Source organism: Meriones unguiculatus, chromosome 4, assembly GCF_030254825.1.
Source record: "Meriones unguiculatus strain TT.TT164.6M chromosome 4, Bangor_MerUng_6.1, whole genome shotgun sequence".
NCBI classification, from domain to species: domain Eukaryota; kingdom Metazoa; phylum Chordata; class Mammalia; order Rodentia; family Muridae; genus Meriones; species Meriones unguiculatus.
Genome location: NC_083352.1, coordinates 15300594 through 15312651, shown reverse-complemented (window position 1 = coordinate 15312651; position 12058 = coordinate 15300594). Strand labels below are relative to the sequence as shown.

At 48.3% G+C, this 12058-nt stretch overlaps 1 protein-coding gene across 15 annotated transcripts in view; it reads right to left on the bottom strand.

Moving 5' to 3' along the window:
• Positions 1–12058, bottom strand: part of Ank1 (ankyrin 1) — a 163785-nt gene that overhangs the window by 59542 nt on the left and 92185 nt on the right. For all 15 annotated transcript variants that reach the window (XM_060381485.1, XM_060381482.1, XM_060381483.1 and 12 more), the window contains exons 3-4: positions 2192–2290; positions 70–168 (exon numbers count right to left, since the gene is read on the bottom strand). In XM_060381485.1, the coding sequence (XP_060237468.1) occupies positions 70–168; positions 2192–2290 (198 nt within the window). The remainder of the gene's footprint in view (positions 1–69; positions 169–2191; positions 2291–12058) is intronic.

The following is a 12058-nucleotide window of genomic DNA, read 5'->3' as shown; positions in this document are numbered from 1 at the left end:
TATGGAGCAGAAAAGAACTGTGTAAGCGAAGAAAGACTTTCTCTAGAGTAGGGGCTGGGAAGCCCTCACCTGAGACTGGGCATTGACGTTGGCTCCATAGTTGACCAACTCTCGGACCACCTCATCCTGACCGGCGAGGGCAGCGATGTGCAGAGCAGTGTTCCCCTTCTGCAACACAGAGGCAAGGAGGAGAGGAGGTTCCCTCAGCCTGCTCAAGGGATTGTCACAGGCGGGAGGACCAAGGTCCTAGTTGGGAGGTCCCAAGGCGGAAACATCTGTGTCTACAACCAGCCAGTCACTGATCATGAAAGACTAGTGAGAGCACAGGGAGCAACGCTCCTCTTCTTCTGACACATTACACCACACACACACACACACACACACACACACACACACACACACACCAACTGCAAGGCTCAAGGAGGCCCCTGGATCTGTGGGGGAGTCACAGGACAGGGGTGTGGTCCTCTGTGTTCATGAAGAAGCAGAAGAGATGATTTAATTCTTTCTTTCACAAATCCCTGATTTCTCCATGTTTAAGGAGCCATAGCACCTACAGGAAGAGGGGGGTCAGGCCAGCACCGTGTCTACTTAACCGCCCTGGAGCTAAGCTCTGGTTTCTGGGTTGAAGAGGGAAGAGAGGGGCCAAGGAATCCATCTTACACTTTTCTATTCATGAGCTCAGCTAAGGAGCTGGGGCAGGTTTTGGTCTCCTGCTTTGTCTTTATTTTTAATCTTTCCTAAGCCCAGGAGACCCATGACAATTTCAGAAAATAGCTGCAGTCTGCCATAGCCTAAGATTTGAGGCTCACCGTTGTTTTTACCCCCTCTTCCTCTATGGCATTCTAAAGGCACGCTGGCTTATAAATGTCTATAAATAAGATCTACCAAGTAAGTATTCGTCACAAAATAAAAACCGAAGGCAAGGATTTGGAAAGAGTGGCATTTACTCAGCTCTGGGGAAAGGCCAGGGGAAGAGGCACTGCAGGTTTGTGGCCAGGTACATTAGAGGCCACTAATTGCCTCTTGGTCCCTGGGAAGAGCAGGTGACACAGTCGATTTGTGACAAGGGGCTGGGAGCAGGCGAAGCCCCAAGGAGCAGCCCTGCTCACTGTACAGATGAGTGAGCGGGGAGTGACGTGAAAATTAGAGAACTTCACCCTGAGAAAGGATTCTACCTTCACAATATTTTCGAAGCTCACCTCCTACAAATTATATCTGTTCTCTCTATATCGTTCAGCTGCGTTTTCTGCCTGAGAGGTGGCAAAATGCTTGGGGCAGAGAGCTAAAATTGAGGCTGTGCTCAGGGGCCCGTGTAACAAGCATCAGACAGGAAATGAAAGGTTACGGCAACTCAGGCAAAGAGACAGCAGGGTGGGGAGAGGGAGCTGGGAAAAAGGGGGGGCAGCATGAGACAGTAAAAGGAGATTCTTTTGATAAACAAGTTTCATGTTCATAAGAAGTAAGGCCGTTTTGGGGGTTGAGTGTTGGTCAGTGTTAGACCGTGCGTTTGCTGTGCATGAGATCCAGGGTTCCCCTCCTAGCGATGCAAAATTCATAGCTTTTGCAATCTATAGGAACTGATACTTCTATGCCAAACAGTTCCTGAGAAAAGGCAGTGACACTTCAGGCAACCAGTCAGGGAGAAAATAGATTTTTGGGTGGACAAGAAGATTGGCTTAGAGAAGGACAAATCAGAGGACAGGCTTTTCTTCAGTGGCAACACCATCACTATTTTTCACTTAATTCTTACACCAGGTAATTTATATAGACAGCTCGGTTAATTTTCACACCAGCCCTGCAAATACATGACATAATCCCTATTTGCAGTGAGAACACTGAGGCTTCCCAGTGACCAAGGAACTTGCCTTAAGGCCACAGAGCGGGAAGCATGTCAGCAGGGGCTCAACCCTGGAGCTTGCAGAACTTCAGGGACCTGTGGGAAGCAGTAAGAAGCCACCATAAAAGGGTCATGGTTTCAGAATCCAGTGATAAGGCTAGACTAAAGGCCTGCTGACTATTTCTGGAAACAGGGTCCTGTGTCTTCAGGTGGCCCCCGGGACTCAGAGAAACAGGATGTAATGAGCAGCTTCCTGGAAACCCAAGACTGTGTTTAGGCCGGTTTCCAAGCTGCGGTTTGAGGAGACCCAGGAAGGCCCACAGACTGGAATTTCCAACGCCTTGTTCTTACCTTGGTTGTCGTTTCCAGAATGATCTCTTTGTGAAGCAGTTCCACCACCATCTTCACGTGGCCCTCCTTAGAGGCCAGGTGCAAGCCGTTCAACCCGTTCTGCCAGGAGCAGAGAGGTGGGGAGGTTTTGGTTAGTGGCGCTATCCACTCTGCCATCCTAAGGACTGGGTAAGGTGTGCAGAGGAGTGGAGGGCAGAAATGCAGGGTCACTGGGCGGGTAGAGCTGCCACGGAGAGAGCCACCTGCCGAAGCATAGCTAGGGCAGGGGTAAGGAACACTGGGCCCAGCTTGCAAAGCATACATTAACTGAAGAGCTGCTTGTCAAATGAGGGGGTGCTTGGCAGGTCCCAGCCCTTTCTGCAGCTGCTCCTCTTGCTGGGGCAGATATGATGAGGGTCTGCTTCCCCTTTCCAGGCCTGTAGACAGAGATCTACCAACGCTGCTCTGGAAGGCTCCAAGTCCTGGCATGTGGGGCTTCTGGGATGCAGAGGTGGGGTTGTGGTAATAGCTACACTCTGCTTACCACCGGAGATGGTTCTGGTAGCATGCCAGCAAGGATGTGGTTCATTTAGTGTTTGGCTTGGCAGCACTGCCACCTACGTGGTGGGTACTGGTTGCTCCTGAAAGCCTCAGGACTGCAATGTGGACAAGCCTAGGAGGAAACCTCTAACAGTGACGATGCTCAGGGGTGATTTGTCCCTGCTCTTTGGGGCTGGGATACTGATCCATAAGGATGCTGGATGTCTGGCCACAGAAAGCTGGAGGGAAGGTGCGTTAGAGGCTCTGGATTCCACCTTTCATCCGAAGCCTAAGAAACCCAGCGTGGTTAAATCAACAAAGACACACAATCCTTCTACATCACAGCCACATGAGAGCAAGCCTGGTTTTGGCTGCCCTCCTCCTAGGAGCTAGCTCTCCTCTTTTTAATCAGGTAAATAAAAGCATAGTTTACTTTTTAATAACAGTCTGCATGTGACCTCAGCGATTGATCTACATGGTTCTACTTTCTGTCCTGGTCTTCAGGAGTCTCTCTTTCTTTCCTTCCTGATCTGCAAGCCTTCCAGAAGCCCACTCCTGGCAGACACAATGGTCTTTCTTCCAAGAGGGTCAGTCTGAGTGGGGTCTGAACCCCAATGCGTGTCTCACCCTCCCTTCCGGATTCTGCTGCCACCATCTTTTCCTCCTTTATGACTTTGCCTTTCCAAGTGTGCATGCTCATACATGTATGCATGCTCACATATGTGTGGGGGCCTGAGGTTAAAGTCAGAAATCTTCCTTGATCATTCTTCAACCTTATTCTACGAGGTAGAGTCTCTCAGAGCTCATAGATCTCAGTAGCTTCGCTAGGCAGCTTGCTGCGGGATGTCCTATCTCTGCCTTGAGGCGGAGGCTGGAATGGCAAGCAGGCCACCATGCTTGAAGAGCAGCTATGTGGGTTGTGATGATCTGAACTCAGGTCCTAATGCTTGAGTACCAAGTGTGTCAACTGCTGAGCTATCTCCTCAGCCCTCATGCACTCTCTGTAAGTTAATTTTTCCATCTATCACTCAGATGATTTGAATATAATGTTCTCTCTTAAAACCAAAACGAAACCCTATTAGGCACAGCCAACCAGTGCATGCAAGAAACTCTGGACTTAGTAGAGGACAGAATGCACTAAGCACCTTCTGGGGACACAGCTGTAGCTGCAGATACAGCTGTGCCTGTAGATACAGTGCCACAGGTACTGCTGAGTATCTACCCAATTCCAAACCTTGGGAGAGCCAGCAGTGCCTGGCAGTCCCCCGGAGGTGATTAAGAGACAAACTTTCACTTAAAGGACTCACTGTGGCTGGGGTGATGCAGGAACAGATACATTCAAAACACCCTAAGTGTCCCTACAGGCACATAGGAAAACGTGGCACAGAGGGGGAATGGGCTGCTCTTTAAGAAACGGTTCCACAGCCAGACATCCAGTCCATGTAACACTAGAGTGACAAGTTCATTTACAATGGCAAAATAAGGACGCCATATGTGCTTCTAAGTTCTAAACCCACATGCTGACACATCAGAAGCCACACTTCTAACACTTCTCATCACGCGTCCTTCTCCCTTCATGAGGAAGCTGGGTTCAACAGGTGCGCAAATGCTCCAAGCATCAGAGGCAAAGCTCTCTCTAGCAGTGAGCCTCTGCAGGTGGATGGAGTTTTAGCTGTTGTAGCTAACCAACCAGCCCAGCAGCTAAGGCTGTGGGGTACCTGAGGACCAATGTTCCATCCTGTTTTCTGAGGAGACTCCGCCTTACTAAACGCAAATCTGGTCTACAAGAGAGACTACTCTCAATAGTGAGAGAGTGCCCCATGGATAAATACCGAATTTAACACTTTCTTTTTCTTTCAGCAGATTTTTGGAATTGCTCAAGTGCGAAGAGGGAGGAGTACAAATTATGTGAACTATTTGTTCTTAGCTGTGAGTATGGACAGGGATGAACTGCAATTTACCACCTCTTCATCGCCAGGAACCATATGCTTTTTACTTTAGTTAAATCAGATGTGAGTTGGTTGCCAAAAGTAAGAGGCAGCCTCCTGGATCTCTCCTTATCACTTCAGCTCCTCATCCAACCTTCACAGTCACTTTCTCTTGAAGCCAAATGGCAGATGGGGTGTTGAGGGGATTAGGAGTGGGATAAGCTACATATTTCTTCTCTCAAATAACAGTGTAGAAGATAAGCACAAATGAGTTCAAGAGACTTGAGACTAGAAGCTAAGTGAGACACAGCAGCTGCTTGTTGCTCTTTCCAGTCGTGCTGTCCTGCAGGATGCTAGCTGGCTTGCGATCCTCTCCCCACAGACCCCTGGCACTGGACCCCTCATGTTAGACCACCTGAGATGCCCATGCTGTTAGTTGCTCCGCTGTGTTCTTTTCCTTCTACTTTCTCTTGTTTTAACTTCGATATTCTCTACTGCTCTATTTTAAAGTTCTGAGTCTCACCATGCCTTTGTCTGGCCTACTGATGACACTGTTGAAAAACTTCGTTCTGACTAAGAAGGTTTTTAATCGCTCTATTGCATTAGGTTCTTCCTTGGGCTTCCCATCTTTATGCTGAAAATGTCCCATCTGTTCATAAATGTCATTCATTTCTTCATTGGCGTCTTTCACATTTCAATCTGGTTCTGAGTCTGATTCCGTTGACCGTTTTGTCTCTTGGTTATAGTTTGTGTTTTGTCTTATGTGGATGTTGCATTAATGATTCTTAATCAACCGCAGGTATCATGTGTAAGAACAGGAGTCCTGGAAACACATTGTTTATGGCTGGAAACAGATCTGATTCATCTGTGGCATGGCTGGCAGACATCAGGAGCTGACCTGGAGTTGAGTCTCATCATGTCTGGTCTGTGAGCCTCCACACTCCTCTCAAAGGAGACTGCAGTCATCGTGAGCTAATGGAGGGGTCAGGGTCCCAGAAGGGTTTCAGTGTTCCTGACCTCCCAGCTTTTATCTGCTCCAGGTACCTGTGCCTCAGACGGACCCACCTCTCTGCCTGTGCGTCCATCCCATTGGCAGCCTGTTCTTCCTGGTGACACAGACTAGAAGCGGTAGGCAAGCTTTCTTATGGTCAGGCTTGGTATGTCTGAACCTCAAGAGTAGGACGCTTTTTTTTTTCCATTCCCTCTCCCTTACTTTGCCTTGTCTGCACTGGGCTTGGATGGGTGTTCCTTGCATGACCGCCCATCCTCTAGCAGAGCCAGAGATCTGCTTGTTACTGGGGTATGAAACCTGGGCCTAGGACAGTCGCTGGCCTCCTCGGGCTACCAGGATATCCAGAGGCACTGACCCAAACCAAGCGGGAGTGTCTCTGGTCCTTCAGCAGAAGCAGTCTGTTTTCGCTCCTCCTCGAAAGGACAACATTCGCGCGCGTTCCGGAGTGTGTTAGCAGGCCTGCTGGTAACAAGAGAGGCACTATTCCTCTTCTATCCTCCACTAATCACCCACGGCCTCGGGAGCTTCTCTCTGGTTTCCAATATTTCCCATGAGCACTCAGTCAAGGCATGGAGTCAAAAGTTCACCGCAGACCCCTGGGCCTCTAAGATTTTTCAGGGTTTTGCCCTGCAGGGGGTCACTGCGTCTGCATGCACGCTACATGGTGATGGATCGCGTGGGCCTCTCTGGACGACAGCGCCTCTCTGCCATCCAGACTGCCTGGTTGCTTCTACTCCCTTGGCCGCCAGCCAAGTTCGGGAAGATTTATAATTTTGCATATTATCTGTTTTGTTTTTGTACAATTAGGGTGACAGCAGCATCCTCTGAAGCTTCTATATCCCACACCCTCCCTATCGGAGCCTTCTAGACCCCTGGGCTTCATAAGCTGTCATGTCACAATGGCCTTAATGAAGAGATGGTCTCTTTGAGGGGGAAAACATCTTCACACTACCATTCCTGACCAGTTCTTTTCTCATGCCTTTGCCCCCTTTTAGGTAAAAATGTCCATTTTAGAGCATTCTTCCAAGAAGCATGTCTGGTGGAGGAAGGGAACCCTGTGAGCTATGCAGCTGCTCTCAGTGGATCTTATGAAATTCTTGAGTCACATTCCGCCTGCACGACTTAACTCGGAGTATTTTCTTGTACCAACTGTGAGAGATTCCATTGGCAGAAACTGGATTCCAGACATTTGTTCTCGGTAAACTCTTCCTCTGTTTAGCTCCTCTGATTGCCCCAATTACACTAATTGATTTCCAAATGTACAAATACAGTTGACATGTCACCGGAAACTTAGCACGCATCCAGTCAGGAGCAGAAGGAAAGCTTCAGACAGTCAGCAGCTGGTACCCTGAGGTCCCCCAGCTCATGGGAAGCAGCAGGGATACCTCAAGAGCTGGTGCTGATGGTCTCAGAACACACACAGCCCTCACACTTCCTGTTCACCCATTTCACCCTGTCCACGGAGCACACGGCCCCAAACTGGGTCCTCTGACTAAGGGCTCACAGCCCCCACCCCCAGCCCACCCACCCAAAAGTCTTTGTTGTGGTTACTGCTGTCGTGATGACCAAAAGCAATTTGGGAAGGGAAGCGTTTATTTGCCTTCCACTTCCACAGCACCGTTCATCATCAAAGGAAGTGAAGATAGGAACTGGGTTGAGCTCCTCTCTTCCAAAATGACTCTACCTGTTTTAAGCAGACATAAAACTAACCAGGACACAAAACGACAACAACAAAAAAAGAAAGGATCAGGCGGCGTCTTGCCCCTGGTGTGGTCACAATGTAGAGCTCAGGCACCTAGGTTCCTGCTTAGAGCCCCACTCTCCTGCATAGTCCTTGGTTGAGAACCAGGGACAGTAGACACAACACTGGGAATGGGTATCAGAGCAGAAGCAAAGGGCCCTCTGGGAAGTGACCTACACAGCAGGCACGGGTGGCAATCCACAGAGCCCATGCTGGCACAGGGCACCTCAGAATGAACCCGGGGCAACGAGTGGCAGGAAGTAAGGAAAGGATCAAAGAATGACCAGGACACAGCAAAGAAGTCAAACTACTACAAGGACTCCCTTTTTCCCAGCTTGGGTTTTAACAGACATCGCTGAGGTTCAAACCATTGAATGGAACAGAATCAAAAATAAGAGACAGGCAGAGCCTGAGGAGCTGTTCACATTAAATGGTCCTGTCACCTATGGTCAGGTGTATACCTAGGAAGACCCGTGGAACAAGAAGGGAGAATGAGAAAGTGGGATGGGGACAGAGAAAGGCAGGCAGAAGAAGGGAGAAAGGAGAGACACAGGGAAGGGAGACTGTGGAGAGGAACAGCTGGACCCTGGATGGAATGTTGACTTGGATGCATGTGGGAGCCAGGCGGGTGGTCTTCTTACTTGTGCCTTGTACAAACTGGAATGTCCAGGGACAACAGAGAATCATGGATGGGCAGGAAGGTCAATAGATATAAAGATCACATGGAAAAGCAGTAGCAAAAAATGCAAGCAAATGGGGGCGGGCGGGAGTCTTTGTGCTGCTCTCTCTGTGCTTCTGTAGACACGAAACAATTACAGTTTGAAGGAAGACAGGAGGGAGGGGGAGGCAAAGGTTCAGAAAGGCTGTAGGAGAGGAGGACAACCTGAAGTTCTGGCTAGTGAGCGGGGGCTGGGCTGGGTTTTCTGAAAGCCCTGGTGGAGACTTTGACCACATCTGCCCGGTCTAATTTTTGCAGGACCCATGAAGAGCTGCCTGAAGCAGAGCTCCAATGCTATCCAGTAAGGATATAACCTGCCCTGAGTGGCATCAACCCATGCCAAGGGAACAGTCCTGGCCTCACATGGATGCCTGTGATAAGGACCCGCCACCTGCCATCGTTTCTACTTTAGAGGGTTTATGGCTCTGCAGAGGCCACTTGGTGGGGAAAGTCTGTTAAAAATATTCTATCTTGCAATTTAATGACTCAGGAGGCAGATGGAGCTGAACAACTGTCAGGGCTGGGAGGGGGTTACCCTTCCCTCCTCTGTGAGCCTGCATTCCTCTAGAGACAGGGGCAATTGAGAGTGGAAGCATCCAGGAGGACTGTACCAACTTAGAGAGGGGGCCAGGAGCGAGCTGGCTCTAAGCATTTTTCCTTCTTGGCTTTATTACAGCCTAAATCCAGTTTTCTGCCCAGGTAACTCTTAAGGATCATAGTTCAGTTTTCCTGGGAGGAGGGGAGATGCTGTGATCTGTTTCATTATCTTAAGGCTTAAAAGGAATCACAGTAATTTCTGAGCTCTTCCTAGAGGCCAATCGACCTCAGATCACCCTCCCTCTGCTGTGTGGTTGCTCAAAACTTGCAGTGGCCTCCATGCTCCAGAATCCCACAGCTCAGCAACAAACCCACTGCCGAGTTTTCAGGGCCCTCGGGAGTGGAGGGGGAGGGTGTTCAAGTTCAAGTTAATGAGAGAATGGGCACTGAAATTGAGCTCAGCAGCTAAGAATATCTCCCATGGACTAGAAAGATTTCATGTCCGAGATCTTGAGAGTTCTTTATTTAAAAAAAAAAAAAAAAAAAACAAAAAAAAAAACAAGAAAATCAGGCCTCCCAAGGAAGGGCAATGGGGTTAGAGGAAGAAGCCTGGGGAGGGAGGAGGAAGGCCTCTAACCAGTCTTACCATTTGTCTCTCTAACGGTTTGAAGATGATGGCCTATCATCCTGGTATCTGAACCTCAGCAGGAAACGCCTTGGGTATGTGGAAAAGCCCGACACTGTTCCCACCAAACTGCTAGGCATGGTGTACACAGTGGGGGAGGGGATACTTTCAGATACTGTACATTTCTGCGGTTTTGACTTTAAGCAAAGCATGCATCTGTCTTGCTGTTAAATAAAAACAAAACAACAACAACAACAACAACAAAAACAGCTGAAATCAGAGACAGGTTACGTACAGTCTATAGCCATCCCACCGTGAACATGCCCTATCTTAAAAGCTGAGGGGGGCTGGCACTGGGTCAGTGCAAGCATGGAGAGCCATGCCTGCTAACAATTTTAAAAAAGTAGCAGGTTTGCCACCAAATATTAACATTCCAGGCTAAGTCATATCGGGAGCCTATTTCGATCAGGGCGGTCCTGCATTCAGGTCTCCTCCACCAACCAGAGTGGTCCCAGTCTGCTCCAGGCTGGAGAGAGAGGGTTGAGAGAGGGTCATTGCCCTCAGCGAGTCTACCGGCCTCTCTGCCAGGCACATGCCCTGTTTTGAAAAGGTAAACAGCTCACTGAAACATGTTCCCACAGAACTTAGAAACACCCTCTGTGGCGCTTTGAATGAGAACGGGCCCCATGGGCTCATATATTTGAATGTTTTGGTCCCCAGTTGGTGGAACTGTTAGGAGGTGTGGCCTTGTTAAAGGAGGTGTGTCATCGGGGGCAGGTTTTAAGGTTTCAAAAATCCATGCCAGACTGGCCTCACTCCCTGCCTGAAACTTGCAGATCAGATGTGAGCTCTCAGCTATTGCTCTAGCGCCGTGCATGCCTGCCTGCCTAGCTGCTCCTACACTTCCTGCCACCAATTATGAAAATATCTCTTACCACCTAAGAGACTAGAACTTTCACTGGGTAACTTTCACTTACCCGGGGTTAATAGAACACCTTGAAGTCACTTTAGACTTACAACTGCTATCCTACTATGTACTCAGATCCGTCTTGGGTTTCCAGTGTGATCAGCTTTTATAATCTAAGCTAATTCATAGCTGCTATCACGAGTTATGTATTCTGTATCCTTGCCCAGACAATGCAACTTCTCAAAGCAGAAAATCCAGAAGTTGAAAGAAACTTCCTAAAATCTACCATAAACGTTTAAAGCAACCAGTTATGAATGATGGTTGATAAACCAATGTTTATTGTCTCAATAAGTTGGGATCAGTTGGAACCAGAGACTTAATCGCTTATAAAAGTCTGTTAAATATTTTCTATGAAGTGTCCCATTCTATTCCCATGTGATGCGCTCCAATAAAAACAGGACACACACACACATACCATACAAGAGACACACAGAAAGACACAGACAGAAGGACAAACAGATTCACAAGCCAGCCTTCAGGCAGCCACCATACAGACATACACCATACAGACAGAGATAGACAGCACAGGAAGCACGAAGTGGAAAATTCAATCTGGACTAGCCCGTGGCTAACTGACTCCCAAAGGAAGTGATTTTATTTCTTTCCGTAATGTGACACAGACGCATTATTGGCAGCTCAGAGTTAATCCCTGATGTGTATAATCTGAGCACTTGGGGGTGACTCTGAGTTCTCTCCTTGTGTGCTGGGGTGCACAGTAACCACTGACGTGCATTCTGCACATCTGGTGATGCTTATCTTTCCTTCCCCAGGCTCTGGGATCTGGGAGATGGCTCTATTGGCTGCAAATGGACATCTTTATGAAATGAACTAGACAATTCTTCTCTCTCCTTCACTAGAAAAAAAAAGAAAGGAAGGAAGGAAGGAAGAAAGAAAGGAAGAAAGGAAGGAAGGAAAGAAAGAAGAAAAAGGAAGAAAAGAAGGAAGGAAAGAAGAAAGGAAGAAAGGAAGGAAGGAAGGAAAGAAGAAAGGAAGGAAGGAAAGAAGAAAAAAGAAGAAAGGAAGGAAGGAAAGAAGGAAGGAAGAAAGGAAGAAAGGAAGGAAGGAAGGAAGGAAAGAAGAAAGAAAGGAAGAAAGGAAGGAAGGAAAGAAAGAAGAAAAAAGGAAGGAAGGAAGGAAGGAAGGAAGGAAGGAAGGAAGGAAGGAAGGAAGGAAGAAGCAGGGCATAGTATTGCACATCTGTAATCCCAGCACTCAGGGAGGCAGAGGCAGGCGAATCTCTGTGAGTTTGAAGCCAGCCTAGTCTACAAGTGAGTCCAGGGCAGCCAAGGCTACACAGAGAAACTGTCTCAAAAAACAGAAAAATTAAAATTGAAATTAAAAAAAGAAAAGAAAGGAAGGAAAGAAGGAGAGAAGGCAGACCCAGGCCAGTGGGTTTAAGCAGTTGTGCTCGCTGCTTCGGTGTTTTAAATTTGCCTCTCTCTGCTTCCTTTGCTCTGGACCTGTTCTGGCCACCTTGTAAGCTGTAGTGGGCATTCAAAGTGGCCAGACGGGGGAGGGCTTTAGACAGCCATGATGAGGAAACTGTGACACATTCCTACAAGCAACAAAGAACACCTTGCTTTCCACCTGTCCGTTGATCCTGATTAGCAAGGTGAGCATCAAATGGAGTAGTTCCTGCTAATCCCCCAACTACGATTTCCCTTTTAAAAGTGATTCAGACTCGTGACAGAAGCTGCAGCAGGCTCCAGTGCGCAGACAGGGCATTGCATTGTCTCCTTCTCTTCCTTTGATGACAACCAGACTCGCTCAGTACCAGACATGAAACAATACAGTCTCTCCCCCACCTTCATCCCCTGCCC